The following is a 23300-nucleotide window of genomic DNA, read 5'->3' as shown; positions in this document are numbered from 1 at the left end:
ATAAGATTAGAAAATTAGTGCATAAATTAACATAAGTTTTTAAATAATTATCTAATATATAAATTTCTCGTATCACAGGTTTCGTGTTTATATGTATATGTATGTTTATACTCCTACGAAACGGCTTGACCGATTTTGATGAAATTATATACATGTTTCGAAAACGATAAATATTATTATTATTTTTTTTAATTATATGGCAATAAAATACATACAACTTTAAATTTTCACTCTTTTATCAACCCCAATTTTTTAATAGCGATATTAATTTATATGGCAAAATAATGTTTGCCGGGTCACCTAGTTATTATATATACCTAGGTATATATAATAACTAGCCAGTTATTATTAATAAGTAAGTATCGCACGAGGTTAGACCACTTTCCCCCCTTGTGATGCTTGAGTACAGCGCCCCGTACAGTATTGGGTTACAGCATTGCCGTCGCTGCCCGGTGAGCGCGGTCACATTCCCGTTGCTCTTGGTATTAGGTTTTATTTCCAAATAGAAGGTTTTATTTGCATGTATAAGTTTTATTCAATGATCGTTAGTTCTACTTTCAACGTGATATAAGTTTATCCACTTTTAAAAGAGCAACACGCATGTTTTTTGCATATTCTTCTTGCGACGAGTTTACATTACGAATGAGTGGTGGAATCAACAAAATAGGACTATTCAAAATTACTTATATTAAGTTTTAGTAGTAGTTTATTTGAATAAAGATTATGGATATTTTTGTTTTTAGATTATTGATTATTTATTTATATTTATAAATACAAGGAAAGATGTATACGTCTGTCTATATCTCTGCTTACTTCTTCTAAACCATGTAAAGAATTTTGACCCGGTTTTCACTGCCGGTTTGAGAACTACTTCTTGTAGGTTTATATGTATAAATTAGAATACTTATATATATTATATACAATGAGTACATCCGTGCGAAGTCGAAGAGGATTAGTACATAATAAATATTAAATAACATAGCAAGAATTCACAAATAACCACAGGACTGGTAATAATTTCAGAATACAATGCAATTACGATATTTCTTTATTTACTACGAAAGGAGCACTTTCCAATCATTATTAGCTTAGGCTGAATTTAAGATCAGTGTAGATTATAAGAACACGTAAAAATACGCATAAAATTATTATATATTTTTTTTTCAATTATCTAACATTATAAATACACATAAAATTGTTATATTTTGTTAACATAGTATACAACCAAACATTGCGTGTAATATGAGATAGGGAAACTTACCAGATTTGATTCACTGAAAATCTTGTTATAACATCACAATATTCCTTTATTGAGCAGTATAATCCACAATGTTAGTAAATATATAATATAGAAATACTGATAATTAGTTTAATATTAATTTGTTGAGCTTCACGAAGGTAAACGTGTTCATATTTATTAGGGCGCGACGTGCAAGCAGAGTTACGTTCAAATTCGGACTGGTTAACTATTCTATTTGTTTCTTCGACAGACTAGGAAAGTATTGTAAGATGTATCAATTAATTAACGGTTCATAATATTATATATAAATACCATTCAGGAAATATACATTCAAATAATTATAGGTATTCTGTTTTAATACCAGAGATTATTAAAACTTTTGCTATATGGCATAAATCGTCTATACATGATTACTTTTTATTGTTTTACTGAAGATACGTTTTCCTTTAGAAAATAATTAACTCAAGTTAAGAATTGCCTTCCAGCCTTTTGCCTCAACTACCAAAAATGCGAGCAAATTTAACGAGGTTAACTTCAACAACTATGAATTTGAAAAAAAATAAACGCACTTTTGAATATTTATTAATTGTATTCTGAAACTACCGTTACATTCTTAATCTGGTTTCACCTGAGAATAATAGAAAACAAATTATCGATTAATACTACGCTCCATCCAACTTAACGTTGCCATTAAAATCAGCCAGTACTTACATCGAAGTAAATTAATACAGCTATCAAATATAAATTAAATATGTTTAAAACAAATAGTACACTACTTAATCTTATTCAGACACACTATTTCTTACTGCACATTATTTATATGTTTTATCGCAAACTAAACGTACAACAGAATAAAAAAATTTAAATTATCAAAAATTTCATCGATCGAATAATTTTCCAATACGAACTGCATTCAAATAGGTCATTACAGCATTCAATTAACAACAAAACTGCCTGGCGTCTTGTCACTTGCATTTCGCTCTTCAATTGTTTTTAAATGTGGAAGCCAATTATATTAGACGTTGAGTGCATCGTTTGCAACAAATCGTTGCAAAAAATTAACCACGATCCCAAAGAGGTAAGAAAGAAGATGGGCAAGATAATTAACAGGCGGTCCAGGACGCCGAACTGGTCTATAGACGAGAAACAGTACCTACTTGAGTTAATTAAGCAACGTAAGGATGCAGTTGTTACAAAGAACAACAATGGACCTAATTATTCTGAAGAAAAGGATGTCGCCTGGAATGAAATTCTCAGAGAACTAGCATCGAGATTCGGTAATAAGTTTTCAACTAGTTCGATAAAGAAGGTAAAGACTCAGTGGCAAAACATGAAGAGGATTGCTCGGGAAGAGATCGCTTCGGTCGGTCCGGCAGTGGAGAAGTTTACTCGACAATCGTTAGAAGTCTGTAATATTCTTGACCTGGTGCAAGACGGTGTTTTAAAGGATGAGAGTTTGAATGATACGACGTTAACCACTAATGTCGTAATTAAGGCCGAACGTATTGACGAGTAAGTTTTGTCACATTATTGTGTGATAGTACATACGTAAACTAGTTGGCTTTAGTATATGTATTTCCATTCATATTTTTATTTTATGGTATTGTATATTGTTTATTATTAAGAAGTGTTCCTTTATATAATTATTAACCGGGTCTTAACACGAATAATTTTATGGGAAATAAAGGTATTTACCTCTCTCGACGTTTCGACTAGGTTGCACTAGCCGTGGTCACGAGCTGACTGAGTAACAGCGATGTCGATTATTCGTGTTAAGACCCGATTAATAATTTAAATAATGTATATTAAACACGAAAGTTTAAAATTAACTAAGTGTTCCTTTGCAATGATAGAATGACGTTTCGCCTGCTGTAACATGTACTGCTAGGCTCTGGTCGAAAGTATGTGGATTAAGTCAATCTCTAAAAGTCGATCATTGTTAATGAGGATCCCATTGCTAACAATGTATTTAATTTAAAGACCTAATTCTTCAGGTGGATTTCAAAGCGACTCGCGATTTTTTTATACCTACTACAATGGTGACAAACGAGCGGCCTATTAGATGGTAAATTTTTCTTGAATTCATCACGCTGCGTTAATTGACATGATTTTATATTTATCTTTCATCCTTCTCTAGTGCCCTTCCATTGACCTTTAGCGAAAGAGAGTAAAAAATAAATAAAGAAGGCAAGTAAATTTCAGTATTGAACTTCTATCTATCAAATATATAAAATTCTCGTCTCACAGTGCTTGCAACAAAATTCCTCATTATCCCTTAGTGATAAGGATTGCCTATCACAACTTTTTTCTTATTTTATGGACACAATTTTTTAATTAAGAATACACCCGAAATTTATCCACTCTTCTACCATCAAAGTCCCATATTTTGTAATAAAGATATTAATTTATATGTCAAAATTATTATCGGGATTTTCAGTGAAATTAACCAGGCTAGCTGTAGTGGAACAAACACCTTCTCGACCATCGACAATCAACAGAATTCAATGACAATTGAACTTGGCTCACTGAGATCCTCATCTACCGAACAAATATCTGAGACCAACGACTACGACTCTCATGATGAAAGGATCGATACTGTCGATGTTATTTCTGGCAAGAAGAATGCTTCATGTATGACGGACGCCCCTTATCCTGAGGAGAAATTAAATAACAATCCATTTGAAACAGAGTTCAAAGAATTTCTCAGGTATATATATATTTACATTTTAGTTATTATAAAAAAATCTAGCTGTACAAATACAAAAAAAAACGGTTTGTTCGGATGCAAACAAATATTATTTGGCATTTTATTCTGTCTCTGTATAATAATTTTTCATTCAATTCCATTCAATATGCAAATATTTTTAGGTTGTTTTTATAACATTCTTATGGAAAGTATAAATGTAGGAAGTGTTTTTGGATTAGTCGATTTTCTTTAGTATTACTTCAAAATTGGCTGTATTACAGCAAATTGAATAGCGTGTATTCCAGTATACCTAGTAATCTTATAACAATATATATATGAACAGAATACTTTTAATTATTCATTTCGAGCTATTTTTTAATTTCGAATGTTTTCTGAGTAGTATTGTTCTGTTTGTACAATATCTACACATACTATTATTTTGTATGTTACTAGATTCCTAAAAACAGTGCATTTTCTGAGATTAGATACATACAGATAAAAGACATTATAAATGAACCGCATTCGCAATATTGCTCAGATTGTTTTATTAGGCGTTAAATTTAATATTAGTTAGTTTATTACAAGTTAAATTAAGAAACTTCGGTTTTATTTTCATTGTAATAATATGATACAAGAACATATTAATAGTCATAAAGGGTTATACGAGAGCACACGATGACGTGACCACATGTGAAATCAGTCAAACATGTAGGTGCCTCAACATATGAAAAGAGCGTGAAAATTAACCAATTAATCTTTCTGTTCTTTTCTCTTATCGTCACCTATGAAAATTAAGAACAGTGTATGTATATGCAGGTATACAGCAGTTGAAAAGAAATTAAAAATGGATTCGTTACAAGAGGAACGTTTCGTAGTAAAAGCTATGAGGGAGACAGCCGAATTAAATAAAATTACTGCAGAACAGCGTCTAAAACATGTATTATGGGTGAAGCGACAGGAAATGGCGTAAGTACCAGTATGTGTATAAAATAATACCCATTTACACAGTATAAGGATTTTGTTTATAAACCGATTGAAATACGTAACACTAATTTGTATAAATGGGATTGACATGTTAGTTCTGTCAGTCAAATATTTTTATAATTCTGTAAGTCAATGCTGTCATTCAAATTTGGCTTGTCAAATTTGTTGAGAAATTTCTATAATTTCTAAATTGTAGTGGATTCGCGTGCTTACAATATTTTCTTTAGTTTATTTAAATCAGTATTTTAACGATGAGTTTTATTGCTAGAACTAGGACATCGCTATTGCCTGCTATCTCTAATATGAGGTAAGTGGGAATTTATTACCGGCTCATGGAGTTGAGGTTACGCAATACACTCATTCTTTTTGAAGTGCATGCCATCGCCATCGCATGCAAATATTGGTTTTCATAGTTTATTTTTGTCAACTACGGCATCTTATTAGAATATACGAAGATATTTTTATAGGCAATGACGTTTTATAACTTGTATTTGTATTTTTGGCATTGTCGTCCGCCATGGTTAGAAGAGACATTTTTCTGACATTTAACCATTTAACATTATCCCGGTATTTTCATAAGTTTAGACTAGGTCTATATCAATTATCTGTGGAATCTGTTTCAAATAATAAACCCGTTTAATTGCAAAGGTATCTGTAATGATTTATTCTGTTCCATCTAGAAGTACCTTCTTAATTACAAATGTTTTCATTGAACAAACAATAACTTGTGGTTAAATATTGTGAAATATCAATAAATAACAACTGGCTTCTTAAAATTTTAAAACATTAAGAAATGTTATTAGTAATGAAAGGACCATAGTTTTATCACCAAGTCTTGTTTTTTTTTAATAAACATAGCATGTTGGCATTCACCTTGTTATACATTGAACTATGATTATATATTTCTCTAACTAGGTAAAACATTACATCATTTATACACAAGATATCAACATCAATGAGTCATCTTGTCTTGACACATTATCACAGCCATGTTTTTTTCATAGATGATTTAATCTGTTTACATCTCAGTACTTATTGCGCATATAGATTTTTTCTTTTAATGACTTGCTTATGGTCACATATATAAATAATGTCAGTATGTGCTTATTATTTGTATTAAAATAATGTGTTAATATATGATATTTGAATTGTTTTCTGTGGGTGACAGAGAGTTGTTTTTTGAGAGAGTTGTGAATCAAAGTTGATATAATATTCATAATTGTCAATTTCCTATAATCAATTATATTGTTAATTTGTTACGGTGAGTCTTTATGGTGTAGGGTCTTGCATATTTACTACTTAACTGTGATATACATAATATATTGATAGTGTGTTACCAGGAATTAACTTTTTAATAATAATCTTTTTATATAACAAAATATATTCTCTGAATTACTAGACTGATATATAGACTTTATGGTCTACATATAGCTAAATTTAAAGTTTTATTTTTAACTCTTGAGTTACTCTTTACTTTATTTCCCATAATTTTGTACATAATAATTCTCTGGTCTACAGATTCCCTATATAATTTATACTAATATTGTAAACATGAATTTATTATGTAGAACAAATTTATCTATGAATCTCGGGTCCTAAGTGAAAAATTATATGTAACACACATAATTTTTCAAGCTCAGTTATTGAGGAAGTATAGGTACAGGCTATACATCAAATTTTATAACTTATAAGGGGTGACCATAAATTAATAATTGATGCAAAAGTGCAGGATGTTTGTTTCACTTGAGAGAAGACACATTTATTTGTGTTTGTATTTTTAGAATGTATTCCGGCGAGCCTGGATCTGGAGCTGGCAAGGGTGGTGGCGGTGGTGGCTCCATTCGTGAGGCTGGTGGATCATTTGGCAAGATGGAGGCAGCTAGGGAAGATGAATACTTTTACAAGAAGGTTGATTTGGCATTTGTATATTTATACTTATTAATGAGTTATACTTGCATAAGCAGTTCATGGTTAATAAAATAGTGTATTATTTGAAAGGAAGAATTATCTTTCACTTATGCTTAGTAATAAACACTAAGTTTGATTTGTTGATTGGTAAGAAGTTGACTTGTCTTGTCCAAAAATTGAAAACTGATGAGAAGTTATCTTGTTATTTTATGCAAATATTATTTATGACTGATACTGTGCAGATTTTGTTTAGTAGTGTCTACTTTCTACTGAAGAAAATTATTAGAAATCTTAGCTATATGTCAAATAGAAATATTTTTGTATAATTTGCCTGACAACAAAGTGTTAATTATATGCCATGGTGTTTTAACTTGCACATACTTACTTTTAAAATTATTTATTTCAGCAAAAGGAACAAATCCAGAGCCTAAGAGGTCATTTGAGCAAAGAAATTGCTTTCCATCAGGAGCAGATAAAACGCCATGAGGATGCGATCAGGAGACACAAAGAGCAGATGACCGACATTGAGAAGAAATAAAGGATGTTTTACATGAAGTAATATCTCCTTTCGGCATAAAATTTAAGCTACACATATAAGTAACATCGGTAACTTAGTCTGAATATATAATTAAAATGTACTTGATGTTTTAAGTTTGAAATTTGTTTTGTTACTGAGGCCGTTACTTACTGTTTTTATTTTGTTTAGTTATTAGTTTGAAGTTTGAACAATATATTATTTACGAAATAGTGTTTGTTTGTTGTTTTGAGAAATATCACCTAATTTCAGAATGAAATTATTGGAAAAATGTAGTCAACTTTCTTGTTTATTATTTTGGTAATAGCGACATCTAGCGGTTGCGAGAGAGATCACTGAATAAATTTGAATCTGCTAGCAATATAAGTTGTTTCAAAAAAGATATGGAGTGCAGTCAAAGGGTATCTGGGTGTGGTTCTTATCTTTTTATATTAACTGATCTATGATTATTGTTATTAATTCAAATTTTAGACACTTTTATGTTTTTAAATAGATTTAGAATATTTAAACAGTTGTATAGTTTTCCGTAAATTTTAATTTTCGATTTTGTTTATTACTGGTAAATTGTGAGTAAAATAAATATAAATAGTGATATAATTGCCGCTGCCACATTTAAATCTATAGTTAACGACTTGTTTTGACGCATGTTTAATGAAATATCATACGGTCGTCGCCCCAGCAAATAATAACTCTGGCCGGCCCGCGTCCAATTTTAGAACAAGTTCATTCCTTTGTACGTAGGGACGTCTTGTACCGGTCGATCAAATATTAGGGTGTTTTTGTGAGCGTATTTTACGCTTTAGCGTAACTGCGAGAGGCGTATTTTATTAGTGTGGATGACATGAAGTAGCTAGATCCAGCGACAATCGGGCGGCCGACGACCGAACGCTTGATAAAATTGAAGTTAGGTACAGAATGAACGAGCGGGCGCGCGCCCCCAGCGTACTGAATCGAGCTCCAAGCGGCATTCAGTTTACTACAATCGCCCGACGACCCCGTATGTCGTTTTACGAGTTGTTGTGCCCCGTGTGTATGGTGTTAGTGGAATAACATAACAGCAAATAGTTTTGTGCTGTGTTAATAGTGCTATTGTGCAATATTGCTGGTGCGACGGCTCCCGTTCGCTTGTTGTGATGCATTTGAGGATATACCTATGGCTGTCTTGTGTAGCCCTCGCAGGATATGTACGAGCGACAGAGGTAAGGGGACCCGTCTTAAATGCGGCATTCGCCCGGCTTTTTGTACTGTTGGAAGATGGTATTATAAGCACGGCTAAGAATTCTATATCGGTTGCATTTCGACAACATACAATTGCAGTGTACTTGCGTAATTTTCAATGTCAACAATGAGTAATCTGTCTGGTGTCTAAGTAGTTTTTTATGGAAATTGAGAAATTATGAGACAACAACATGGTTAAAGTCTACTTGTTGTAGTCTAAAATGAAGTTTATATGACACTACGTCACTTTCAAGTCCTTGAATACGCAGTAGATAATCGTCAGGTAAACAATTGTTATCATTGTCCATTCCCATCGATTTGTAGTCTTATTTTTGTTTCTGTATTGGCTCATATCGTGTGCGTAGAGTAGGTAAACACGAGTATCTATTGAATGAGAGCATGGCATGGCGGTATCGCCCACGTTTTTGGGAGAAAGTTGATCTGGTATTGGAACAAGCGTATGTAACTGATGGCATTGAACGTTCCTGTGTCCCGCTGTACTCATATTTTTATGCAAAAGTACAATTAAATACCTATTCAACATGGGTTTCTTTTATAAACTTTAATCAAATAATACTTAAACTTGGGTACACATACAGTTTTCCAACACAATACTAATTGCAAGTAATATACCTGTTATTTTATTACCTTAACTTGAACTATTAAACCGTATTCAACTTGGACTTTGACCTAGATTTCTATCTTAACATTATTATAATAACAGCCGAACACAGATTTTTAGAATTTTATTAGATACTAGATGTATTTGAATTATTCTATATCTATAATAAACATATTTTCTAATGCATCTATAAATTATAAGTACTTTTTGATTTACTTGTATCCAATTAAGTAATAAACATGCTTAAATCCAGCCGATTTTAATTAAATGTTCAAATCATTAAATGTTTTAATTAAAGTCATGGGCATACATACTATAATATTTTCGAACACATAACACTATGCATTGAATTTAAAAAAATAACATTTTTTTATTTGACGCAGTCATAGTGTAGTGATTATTCTGTTAAACTGTAATATCGAAAGTAATTACTAGTAAATATAAGATCTTTTAAATTTCACTGTTCTGCAAAATAAGCACTCGTTATACGCATATTCAAAGTAAGGGTTTGTTCAAAAGATTACCCAATAGGTCCTTAATTTAGCATCTACATCGAGTCCTACCTACGTACTAATTTCTTGCCTTCTACTTACACCTACAGAGATGGTGAAACGATAGTTTTATAGTCCCCGTACGTACGTAGGACGAACCACGCAAGGAGTTACTATATTCCATAAGCGAGTCACTAAATACTTGCCTTGATGTTAAATCTAGTCTTGCATTAAAATCCTGGCTGAAAAACTAAGTTTTTTTGATGACAAAAGAATGACAAACAGGGCCGTCAGCGCGTCAGTCCTACGGACTGTCAGTAGTTACATACCTGGCTATATGACACTATTTCCCCATATTTTATGTTACATAGAACATGAGGAACATTATTGGTTTTTGAGAATATGAGTGACCGCCGCGGCGTTTGTTCTAAGTAATGACTTAGTCATTCATTTAAGTAACAACTTACTATCAGATGGGCTGTATGATTGATTGCCACCATCGTGATATAAAAAATATTTCGAAAGTATTGTCTATGATCTAAGGGATTTAAGGCTAAGTGCATAGTGATTATTTGTTCAGTTAAGTGAACGTGACTGCATCTACAATATATACATTTAGGCATATCTTCAGTCGATGCATCTGGAACCAGTGATATATACTTCTGATGGAGCTCTTCCTTCACCTTTTTTCATGTAATTGTCAAGGTAAACAAGATGAGAACGCATTTAATGGTAAATGGTAACCGTCGCTTTAAAATATGTACAGACCCACGGACATTACGTTACCGAGTGATGCCAGTATATCATTAATTCCTTGCCGTTCCGTAGGATTATGATATTATGCCACCAAATTTTGTAATTTCACTGCCTTATCCATTCAACCGAAAGCGTTTACAAAGCTAGCTGCTTTACGGCTGAAATAGGTGACTCTGGTGCCCACGCAGTGGACTGCGTGTTTACAAAGTTTTCTTCAAAAATGTTCTTATTATAATCTTCAAAACCACCCACATTAACTTTTCTGATCCTTTCCTAAAATACACAAATTTTCTTATTGTCTATACTTACCAAACTTTGATGTTGGCAAATACACTAACGTGCCAAGCCATTTAAAAACAAAAAAAGATTCTCAGTAGTACTTAGATTTTTTATTAATGAAAGTTTTGGTAATATTATGTAATATTCTTTTATTTATTATACCTACTATAGTTTCTTCCTATGCAAACGAATTCTATGCCGCCTTAACTACATTGTATAAAACCCTATGCTATGTCTAAGTACAATTAGTTATTAAAATTATATTATGTAATATTAATATGATTCATTAAAAAAGAATAGTTTTGTAATTATTGTATTTAATGAGTAATGATACCTAATTCGTATAATGCAAATCCTTTATCAAAATTTTAAATAATTTAAAGTACAATAATATGTGATTGTGTTGAAAAATGTATTATCTCTTCTTGTTCATCTTACGATAGTCACTAATCTTATCAAACAATACTTTTCGTCCAATAAATAGATCGTGTTTCTAAGGACATCATAAGGGGGAAGGGGATTGTTAGTAATGGGGACTAGTGGCCCTATTGCTAGCACATTGCTATGTGTATGTATCATGTCAGGCCAATCTTCACGAGACAAGTCCTCGAAATCATAGTGGATCATGCTCGATGACTTGCTGCTTATCCTAGTATTTTACGCAGCTAGCGCTAGTGGATACATCATTCCATTACCAACTGTTAAAAAATCCTATGATTCATTAAGTAATGTAGTGCTTCCTTTATTTATTTATTGTAATAAAATAATATTTCAAAAATTCGTAGTCAGAAATTCTAAAATACAGAATTTGTTTAAATTTTAGTATTATCCTATTATCCCATTTCGTTTCCATTTTGTTAGTGGTGCTCGGTAATGAGGACTGACTACTAGGTCCTGCAGTCACCGATAGAAGTCACAGACGCAACTAAGAATATACGTGTATATTAGAACAAAATACTGAACAATGCGTCAATCAGTAAAGAATATAAACAGACTTCGTATAAAATAATTGGAATATAAATATAGAAAGGGGTCGTGCCAGTAAGCAGCCCTCATCCAAGGAATCCTTAACAAATAGAAAAAAAAAACGTACAATTAAATAAATAGAGAATTAGTTTGTTCTTAATTACTACCGAATTCTTGAACTATCTATATCTTATCTATTGTAACTGTTATCTGTTAATTTAAAAAATAAATAATATAAATATTTTTGAATTAAACGTGTGAATAAGTGCTTATTTATATACAGGTATCGATAAAAACATTATGATTGCTTACATATTTTGTATTTGAAAATATTAAATGCTTTTTGCCATTGAAATTCAAATATTTCAGCGATGGTTTACTGTGTATATAATTACTTGATATTAAGTTAAAAAAATTCAAAATATTTTATTCGTGTATCTATTACAGACTCTTATGATATGTCAAGTCTACCGTCAGTTCGGAATGATTTCGAGATGAGTGGAACTGAGCACCAGCATATGCTATTGCAAAAACAAAAAATCAGTTCTTTAAAGCAGTTCTTTAAAAGAGCAGTTTTACTTAATTAAAAGAAAATAAAGGAAGTAGATACTGAAATATTGGGGCGGCACATTCCGGCTTCGCGTGATCGGAACTACGGTAGCTCATAAAACTACATAAACACATTTTTTTTAAATAATACATAATCCGTGTTAATTGCTAGTGATGTAGCATTCTAAATTTACAACAATTTTGAATTCAGATGCGTCTTTTTTTAGTTTATTTATTACAAACAAAAATCAAATCCGTCCTCTATATAATATTATAATATCGATTATTTTTGATAAGAATTAGCTTAGGTAACATAGACGTTGATAATTTATGATATGTGATGTCATGTTTTATTGATAGGTAGTCATTAAAACGTAATGTTGCACCTGACGAAATGCTCAGTCAATATTAATAATATCTCTGGACAATTTATTTAATATTATATAGCTATCTAGTACCAATCTAAGTAGAACTAGTGTTATAGCTACTAGACAACTGATATGACATCTTATTAAAATTGAAAACACGAAAGTTTGTGAGTATGGATGGATGCTTGTTACTCTTTCATGCAAAAACTACTGAACGGATTTTGATGAAACTTTACAGTAATAATGCTTAAACATCAGACCAATATATAGGCTATAAAGTTCCCGCGGGTGAAGCCGCAGGCACAGTAGATACATATTTTTTTGTAAATAAATACATAATATACCTGGAAGACAGACTGATACAAACAATCATGAATACAAATATTTCTACCATGCGAAATAAATACATAATATACGCGCAGTGTAAGACAGACAGGGTGATTAACAAAAATGGAATCTTTATTGCGCGACTATCTGTGTCCGTTCGTCTGTTACAATGAAACTACAAATATTTCTACCATGTTTATTTGTCCTTATTCATGAACTATTCTTTGTCTTTGGCTCGGATAGGAATGGTCACGTATTAGGCTATTATAAATATGTAGGCTATACACAAGTGGATAGTGTTTAATAACTTGAACTCAAAATCATTGTTCCAGAAACAATAGTTTAAACAAATTTTTCACCTAGAGAATGTAACTGGATATTCTTCATACAGGCCATTATAATGACCTAGTAAGGACACCAGTGTCATTATGTAATGTTAAGACTAATGTAACATAAAGTCAACATCATAAACTTATATTTTATAATTAAAAAAATTATTATAACTAACTACATTAAAATATTATAATAATGTACCTATTACTTACTGTAAAGTGTAATGTGTTGTTGTGTTTGGATGCAATAAATTTGATTTGATAAAAAAATAAGTCGATTTATTTCAATTCTGCAGCAGTTATAATATTGAATATTAATAGATATAAGTATGTTGTAAAATACCCAATCTCTCTTAAAAAACCTCCTGTTTCGATACTGTAGATATGTGTTTACATTTTGCATTCATTCTTTGAAAATCAAATAACAAGAATACAAAATATAAATAGAAAATCATATATTTTACACCATTGATATTATATTTGAATTATTATAATAATAATAATAATCGCAGGACAATTCACACAGCGCCATCTAGTCCCAAGTTAAGCTAGCTAAAGCTATTACGGGTACTAGATAACTGATACAAGTACATTGATTTTTTTTTTTTCGTAAATTCATACATATTATACACCAGAAAACACCCAGACCGATACAAACAATCATACTCATGAATACAAATGTTTGTGCCGTGCGAGGAATCGAACTCGCGACCATCGGACGTAAAGCGGTGTGCTGTGCTAGACCATCGAGGTCGTCAAATTATTAATAAATAATATTTCATAAAAAATCAAATGTGTTGCAATGGCATCTTAATTGTCCGGAATGGCAACGCATCACCTGTATCACGGATGTTCAAAGTTGTATCTGAAACAAATAAATGAATTACTCAAACGCGATCATCGGAAGTAAAGCAGTGTGCTCAACTGCTAGACCACCTATTTTAAGCTAGCTGGATACTATTTTAAATTTTTCGTTGCTGTTTACCTCTTCAGCCCTCGGGGGTAAGATGTAGACGTGTGAAAGGCCGTCCGTGTCTATTGTTATCTATTTTTTGTTCCCTCGGACCCGGAACCCGTACCACTTTGTGAAGTGGAGTTACAGACAAACCTGGTGCCTATTGTGTTTAGAATAGGAGTATTGTATTGTATTTGGTCCCTTAATATAATTACCGTAATAAATAATATTGTACATGGTAATGCGGTACATAGTAGGTACTACTATCTCAATTCAATTGGATGAAAAAGTTATTAACAAATTTATAACTAAATATAAACGTATGTAAATTGAAATAGGTAATTCAAGATAGGTAATAAATGCATTTTGAGAAATGTATTTTATTGCTAAATACTATAGAAAATCACCCAGGTCACGATACATTTGTTTTACGATTGTTTCTTTTGTTGCGAATATTATATGTATTAATATATTTTATTACTTATGTAAATATTCAAATAAATACTTAAGTTTTTTTTGAGTATAGGGATTATAATAATTTCTCTTGAACTATTTGAAAAAAAAAAGGCGATTGTATCTTAAATAACTGAAATGTAGGTCATTTCTAAGTATAATAATTTTCATAAATGTAATTAATTAAAATTTTAAAGTTATTAATTATATATAGAATTACATATAAGTAAAGCTTTACACAGACTTTTGCATAAATTATATTATTTTATTTATATCTTATACTAAAAAATAGTAGGTGTGTTGCTCAAAACAGGTTCTATTAATATATTGATAAATTTAAATAAGTACTAATCATGAACATGAACAAACATGCAAATAGCGGACAATAGTACTTAATGGATCCTGTATTTTGTTATGTAATTTAAAATGGCAAACTGACGGGCGATCTGATAGAAAAAGTAACCGTATATACCTAACTAGTACTACGGGCATCACTTTATCATGTGACGCCCGATCACATTATCATGTAATAACGTCCGGAATGATGACGCTTCAGTAGTCCTACTGAGTGCTGCTCATGTATATAGGCGACTGTTCCAACTTATCATAGCTGACCCGTCAGCACGTTTGCCATTCCTACATAAAACAAAAAAAAATTGCCCCAGTTTACTCGTTATCTGTACCGTTCGATTTGTGAATTTAGTAGATATTACAGATACTATTGTTGCCTAAAATGTAGGCAGGTAGGTTATCTCAACTTTACATAGATATCTTATCGTGTACGCTACTGTAAATATTACCAAGGTATAGGCAATTTTGAATAACTGCATTGTGTCCGTTAAGATATTCTTTGAAAAATTATTCTCACGTCCTAACCTTTTTTATTAAGAAATGTATATCTAATAAAGCTTATTTAGCTCTGTAAACGATTACGAGAACGATTGAGAGAAGACTTAGGGTGGCGTTAGGTGTCAGACACGGTATTTTAGATGTTTATGTATGTTTATGTGAATTAAAACTGATTAAATGCATAACAAAAAAGTTACCAGTTGAGTCGTTTCAACTGAAGTAGCTAGCCGAATTAGACAGTAGGGATAGTGGTAAAAAAATGTGCTATATGAATACACAATTGACTTGAATGCTATTAGTCGCAACTGGCCTTTACAGCTTAAACGGAATGGATGGATGCAAATGCAGGGAATACTCTAAACTCGCGAAAGGACTTATGGAGCATTTGAAGGCCAAGTTATGTCTGATGAATCAACTTTACTATAACTGCTACGACCTCGAACTTCGACCTAGGCGGCCGTAATTTCGACTTCCGTTAGAATAGGACAGGGGATCAGTTGGAGGACAATTTCATCTAAAAACCACATTTTGGTTCATCCTGATAAATAACAAAGCAGATTAATTAACTTTTAATATAATACAAGTCTATTGATATTTATTTATAGATTATATTAAAATCAACCTACCGACGCGATGCCGGAATTACATCGGCTGTGTTGGCGCCCCACTGAAAACCGGTTCCGAGTTCCGAGGTTTTCAATTTCACTCGAGGTCTATGAGATTCTAAGTTTATCTTTTCATACATAATTACTTAGACCCTGATCCTCTTTATTTGATCTTGCACAATATTAGTAATCTAATTAACTTTTATTATAATAGATTTGAAAGTTAGGTCTTAAATGCGTTACTTTATTTAAAACTTTAATAGGGTGTTTTAGAAATTGATCTAATAGAATAATTCTGTTTAAAACTTCCTAAAATTTAAATAATTTACTGTAAGATAGTTAGATAGTATTGTACAGTAGATAACTTATAAGTTCATTACAAATAATAAAAAATAGCAGTTGTTTTTAATTTGGAAGAGCTTAAGTCAAAAAGTATTCAATACTCCCTTAAACTATCTCTTAATAGTATTAGAATGGGGTGGGATGGGAATTATATATTTTTGTTGTTTAAATTCTTCTCCTTAATTACTACAAAATACTTTTACTATTCACTTTACAGTTCGCAACTATAATATAACTTCAATTAAATCACAGATACTGGTCCACGTGATGTTATTTTTTCTTAGGATACAAATGGCTTAACTAGATATAACTAGTTTCAGACGAATGCGCTTACTTCTAATAGCTGTCATTATAGTATACATATAATAGATGAAATTCAACATAATTTATCTTGTTAAGAAGCATTGTCGTGTATGTCTTTACGCTTACCTGTTTTTGTTCATTAAGTAATTGTTATTTTATTTGTTCAATGTGTATGTATTGTAACCAAAATAGATATTTCAGTTCCATAAGATCGTAGTTGAATTATTTATGTCTACCTAAATAAAATATCTCCTAATGTTTATAAGAGTTCTGCAACTGGCAAATTGACTGAGAACGGCTATAAAGTGAGTCAGATCTCAGAACGTTCTATCTGTAAGTAAATATCGTCTACATTATACTCTAAGCCGGATTTTTATATAATCGTAAAGCGATCACCCAAAAGGACTCTCAATTTTAATTATGAAACTTTTAAAACGGCGAATTCATTGAATTCCTGCTAGAACTTTTAACGAGGTGACTCATCTGTATTTATTGATCATTATAATATGGTGTTTGTTAGACTTTCAGTTTCAAAACTAGCTGCCGCTGTCAATGTTTCAAAACCAGACAGAGAAGTTTAATCGACTGCCCAATTAAACTAACCAACTATCAGCAAGTGCTAATTGGAACAGTTGGATGGAAAGGCCGCAAAAGGAAACTCAACAAATATTTGAGTCCGTTGATGGAAAATAAATAGAACTGCCGACAACTCAAAAGAAATGTTTACGTTCGAGAAAGTTAATATAAGCCCCTTTTAAAGAGATAATCTGTTTCGATACAAGTATCAGAAAATTTATACAGGTGTGCAAAAACTACAAGTAATAGATGGTCATCAAACTTTTTTTATTATTAAAGAAAAATAGGAAGCAAATAAAAAATTACAAATATCATTTACTATTCTAGAAATCGTAAAAGTCGCTAGCTATGGCTTCCCCATAGCTAGACTGTGCTATATACGATATATTTCTTGCATATTATATAACACTGCTTTATCGATTCGATGCGTGAAAAGACATTCAATGAATAGCAATGGCGAAAGGTTCTTGAGGTTCCACCAAACGCCGTCTTGAATTAGAAAAAAATTGCGGCGTATGGTGGCGTTGTCGTACCATACGCCACAATACGCCGCAATTTTTTTCTAATTATCAAAGTTTCAATGATTACATGAAGTTGAAATTGACCTCTCCCATAGACCACCATAAATAACAGTTGTGCAACATTTTTGCAACTAATTTGGGTAACTTCAGTAAATTTAACGTTTTCGAACCCTTACATCGTGTATACATATCTATGGCATTACAGTACCTGGTAAATGCTAATTGCTTTCTCTGAGAACAAATTAACGGCTGTCATAACCCTTTGTTGAGGTCATTCTCCGTTCATACTGCTGAAAACAATGCATACTGTATCATAGTAATTTGCGATGTGTACAATAGATGCTGACGTAGTGTTTGTAAATCGTTAGCCTCGTTTTTGGCTAGTTTGTTTGGGTATGCACAGCATATTCAATATCTAGCAGGGTAACTACATTAATTGAATATCTTAATGAACGAAAATATGCGGCTTAATTAAGCTTATCTTTTTTATGATTAATATTATGGTAAATACAATAATGTACATAATATTATATTCTTATCATTACAGTAAACAGCATAAAGAGGTTAACATCTTCTATTTGTTCATTTTTATAATTTGTCACATCGCTTTCCGAGATTTCTTAAGTCTGTCTAGTATTCGTAGATAGATAGATACTTTGCTAAACTAAGTCACTTTTCTATCTATAATACAGAGTTACTCACAAAGGGTACCGATAAATGTTGTTCATCAAACTTATAAAGACTGTATTTAATAAAATGTGATAAGATGTCTCCATAACATAATTTTAGATTTATATAAAGATTTTTTATCATTTATTTTTTTGTACGATGTGTTCGTGAATCGTCGGGTTGATCGTTTCATAGAAGTGTTACGACTTAAGTAAAAACTTCTTCTGCAATAAAGGTGTAGTTCTAGCATTGAACGTTTGTCGCGAACAGTCTAATCAAACGCGGTACACTTTCAACAAATCTGTTGACATACCAGGTTGCGCGTCATTCGCTCAATTGTATCGCAGCAAATTGGTTCAATCTGTTTGGTTACGTGGCGTCGTACTGTGGCTTTATACGAGTAGTGTCGTTCCTAACTAGCCGCATCCTTCTTACTACGAGTATGTATTCTATCGTACAATGAAGTATTTCACACAAGGACTTCTTGTTAATGGAGCTAGGTATCGTTTGTTAGGGCTTCTTCCTTCTCGTCCTGTTATTCCAATTCTACTTATATTATTACATCCCATCAAGTTTATTTGTTTTATTGTGGGTGTATTCTGGTTTATTAATTTAAAAACAGTGCGATGATGGTCAAATTTACGAATAATATTTCACTCATATTTATAAAGATACGTAATCGGACAACGAGTCTATTAAGTAAGTACCTATGTCCGTATTGTTTTTCGAGTCCTAAGACCCTTCTCGGATTTGTTTTGCACTATTAATACATACTTATACTACTACATAGAGTCTATTATTATTGTATGGTAAGTAACATCATTTCTAGTGACTATTCATAGATAGACGAAATTAGGCTGTATGGCTTTGCACCTTTGCCATTCCATTTGTAAAGATAATGTTTCTAGTGCTACTAATCGAGCGATGACATAGATAATTAATTTGATGAAATGTAATATGAAGATGCCAGATGGTTAATTAAATTCCAAGACGCGTCAAGGCAATCATAGCGAGCTTGTAACTTCATATACTATAGCTGCTTATTTTAACTCTTAATTCTGGGAGCATGTATTTTATTCTACTACACGGTACTAATTATATTATATATTATTTATTTCTGTACAAATATTATATAAATTGCAATAAAGAGTACTCGTATATAGCTGGAAACGTTAGAACGGTAATAAATTGTAGAAACGCCATATTTCTTGAGGAGCGTTGTTTAATTTCATTTCATACCTATACTGCTGGGTTTTCTGATATTGTAGGTAACACGCAAGCATAGCTTTTAATGAGGCTGGCAAATGTTCGAGACGAGTACATCACTAATTAGAGCTCAGTATTTCAGAGTTAGTACACGATTATAGCGGCAGCTAGAAAGCGAAATTTAATCGATTCAAGTCAGCTTTATTATCTGTGTACGTATTCAATTTACGTCGATTTGCAATTTGCTAATATAGGGATGTATAGTATCTAATGTCATTCGATTAATGGAAATACGAGACTTGTGTGCCGCGGTTTCATACATCATTTAATTTGTAAGAAATATACCGTCGTCTTTTTTTTATGTAATTGCAATGGCACACAAGTAGATTGCTTACCTAAACCTAACCTAAATAGCATTATGGGCATCACGTTATCATTGGATACCCTTGATACAACTTATGCGTTGCTCCAGAGGACTGAGATATCAGGCCTTTTATCATGTAATTTGACTGCCTAATCGCACTCTACAACTGAAACACAGCATACAGAGCAAGCTGTTTGACTGAAATAGATTAGAGGTACTGAGGTACCCACGAAGACGGGTTATCAGTTCGGTTTCTAGTTCTGGTCGTCTTCTGTTATGCATTCCTGCCTTGTTTTTTAGTACCGTGTCTTTTTTATTTTTATAATAGTTTCGTATAATATAAATTTTTGCATGTTTAATAGTCTATAATAATCTTTTTCATTCGGTCTCGGATCATGTAAATAGTTTTTTTTCATATTCAGCTGATAGTTTCAGAGCTAGCATTTTTAAACAAACTAGCTTATGTAATGTGAAAGAAAATGTGACATTTCTTCTATTTAATGTTATTTTCTTGTATACTTTTTAGAAATATCATGAACAGTATACAGTAACTAAATTATCCAATAGTGCAATATCGAATCACTTATCCACTTGGCACATATATGCTCTCAGAGGGTGCTCTGGTAGAATATTCCTAAGAAATTATATTCCTTGTAATCATAATTGAGGAGCATTGATTAGCAGTGAGAACTTTACAAAGAAAAGAAGGAATGTTATCAATTATATCTGTAACCTTCCATTTATATATAGTAATTTAATATTTTTCTACATATTTGTGTGACAATGTTTTTACATCGGCGAAAATGTCTGTCAATTTGTCACTCCAAAATAACAAAATGCACTTTACATTGTTTCTATTAAATAAACGACGTAATTTTTTGGCAACACCTACATATGTATTTCATGTTTTCTTCCTTCATAATTAATCAGTTATCGTTTGTGACTAGTCATAATTATATATAAGTGTGCAGGCAATAATATACGTTGTTTACGGTATACAATTTTGTTACACTGTCGCTTATGTTACCTGTCATTTATTAATTAATTGGCGGGTTACACGGTACGGTACGGTATGCAACGGACTTTTAAGTTTCATTCACACTTTCATCTTTTACAACCTTCAAATGTTACTAATATTATATACGCAAAAGTTTCTAAATACGGATGGATGGATGTTTTATTACTCTTTCACGCAAGAACTACTGCACGGATTTTGACGAATCTTTACAGTAATATAGCTTACAGATCAGCATAACACATAGGCTATAAATTTCGTGCGGGTGAAACCGCAAGCACATCCAGTTTCTAATAAAGACTTTCTTACAAACTTGAAATTTTATTTTCATAATGAAGTATATATTATAATAAATTGTACTTATTGATCTAGAATAGTTTTTTATGATGGTGTTGGGGAGTATGGATTTTTTGGTTATGCTGGTAAACATTTATAAATGAAATTAATTTGCTGTAAAAAAGATCAAATGCTAAAAAAACAAAAGAAGAACAGTCAATTTAAAAGTAATATATATTAATAAGTTTTAATCCCCAACAGATGGTAACATTTACTATAAAAGATTCTCATTTAAATATGTTAATAGATTATACCAAAGGGCAAACAATTTATAGTAAAATTATATAGATCCCTTTACGAAGTGGATGTTTATAATTTCTCCCACTCAGTTGTATAATATCACTAATTATTACAACTTAATAATATAGGTAGTTCATGTATTTATAACCTAAAGGTCGTGCTTTAGATCGAAATCTTATAAAGCGTCGTACCTATTAAATCATTTTCTAATACATGCAATTTCTAAGGTCTGACGTTAAGCGATTGGATCTATTGGGCCTTGATTAATGTTGTAGACTATCGTTACCAATCGATCGCTATCAAGCCGATGGTAGAACGGTGGTGCGTGTAACAGCTGCGATTTCGAAACTAAATAAATTAAGTCCTATGAAAACAACTTAGGGTTTAATTTCAATTGATCTAAACAGAATCGCGGACACTACACGAATCAGAATTCGAGCATAGATTGCAAGTTAAAACTGATTACGTATACCCTCGTTGATTTAATTTCCATGTATTCGCAAGGGTTGAGATACGTCTTGCTTGTTTATCTCGATGATATATGCTGGAAATTCGAATTTTGAATTCGAAATTAAGACAAATCGAACTTTATGCAAATGATATAAGGTTAGATTTAGTCACGTGTCGTATTTATATAAATTACATTCGTTAGGTTTTAGCCACGTATACGACTGTGCTGGTCTACATTAAAATTATGAATTTTATTTCTGGACTTCTTAGAGATCTGTTGTTATAATTATTTCATTCTGTAAACACTTTATTGGTTACAAAATTATTGAAGAAAAGGCGCAGATTAATAACAGTTTTTATAAATTTACTCTGTCTAACAAACTATACACTGTGATCTTTTATGTATAATTAATCTATTATGGAACTAAACAAATTGTATAAAGGACAAACATTTAATTGTTCTAATTTTTATAACAAGCAACTCTGGGCTGACCTGAATATTTAACAATGTTTCACAAGAGTCGGTAATATTGATCGATATGAATTTGTCGAGGTTAATAATAGCTTTTGTTTCTATTACTAACTGATTTGGCCCTTTTCAATCGACTGCTAAATTGTGGGTGTCCATTGCATGACATTTATTGTGTGTATATATAATGAAACAACAGAAAACGTTACTGTTATTTTAAGTTTATTAAATCAAACGACAACAATAAATAAAATCTATATGATTATTGATAATTATTTTCATTAAAAAATTAGTAATAACTATTGTATGCGAATATAGTGATGAAACTATTCATTAAATGAACTATTTCATCGCTTAAAAAAAGTAAACTTGAAGACCTATATTTAATAACCTATTCTGTGAAAATTTCATTCTAATGGCTACAGCCGTTTTTACATAAAAGTTTAACACAGCATTTTCTCCTGATCACAATTTTATTAGTCAATGAGCGATTTTATTAGTCAACCTTTGTATGAAGCGGAGAGAAGATTAATAGTAATAAAGAATAGCTCCATTGCTAATATACTACGGCACGTTGAGTTTCATACGGTGCCTCCCTGGAACTCTCTAACTTCCGGGGAGTAACTAACACTTTTTCGAGAGCGATGGTGAACAAGATGTCGGCCTATGAACAGCGACACGGACAA

At 31.7% G+C, this 23300-nt stretch overlaps 1 protein-coding gene across 1 annotated transcript; it reads left to right on the top strand.

The window, feature by feature from the left end:
* The first annotated feature begins 2237 nt into the window (after positions 1–2237).
* Positions 2238–7565, top strand: LOC131848972 (uncharacterized). Its single transcript, XM_059198949.1, has 5 exons — positions 2238–2752; positions 3678–3947; positions 4743–4892; positions 6692–6818; positions 7225–7565. The coding sequence occupies exons 1-5, from the start codon at positions 2238–2240 to the stop codon at positions 7354–7356; spliced, it is 1194 nt and encodes a 397-aa protein (XP_059054932.1). The 3' UTR covers positions 7357–7565.
* Positions 7566–23300: the final 15735 nt, after the last annotated feature.

Source organism: Achroia grisella, unplaced genomic scaffold, assembly GCF_030625045.1.
Source record: "Achroia grisella isolate CSIRO2021 unplaced genomic scaffold, CSIRO_AGI_Agris_v1 utg1096, whole genome shotgun sequence".
NCBI classification, from domain to species: domain Eukaryota; kingdom Metazoa; phylum Arthropoda; class Insecta; order Lepidoptera; family Pyralidae; genus Achroia; species Achroia grisella.
This window is presented reverse-complemented; position numbering and strand designations above follow the sequence as displayed.

Bases quoted from the DNA above. Each gene is read 5' to 3' on its own strand.
- LOC131848972 (XM_059198949.1), top strand. From the start codon at position 2,238: ATGTGGAAGCCAATTATATTAGACGTTGAGTGCATCGTTTGCAACAAA. The intron at 3,948-4,742 runs GTATATATATAT...ATGTATATGCAG, and splicing joins GAGTTCAAAGAATTTCTCAG to GTATACAGCAGTTGAAAAGA. The intron at 4,893-6,691 runs GTAAGTACCAGT...TTGTATTTTTAG, and splicing joins GTGAAGCGACAGGAAATGGC to AATGTATTCCGGCGAGCCTG.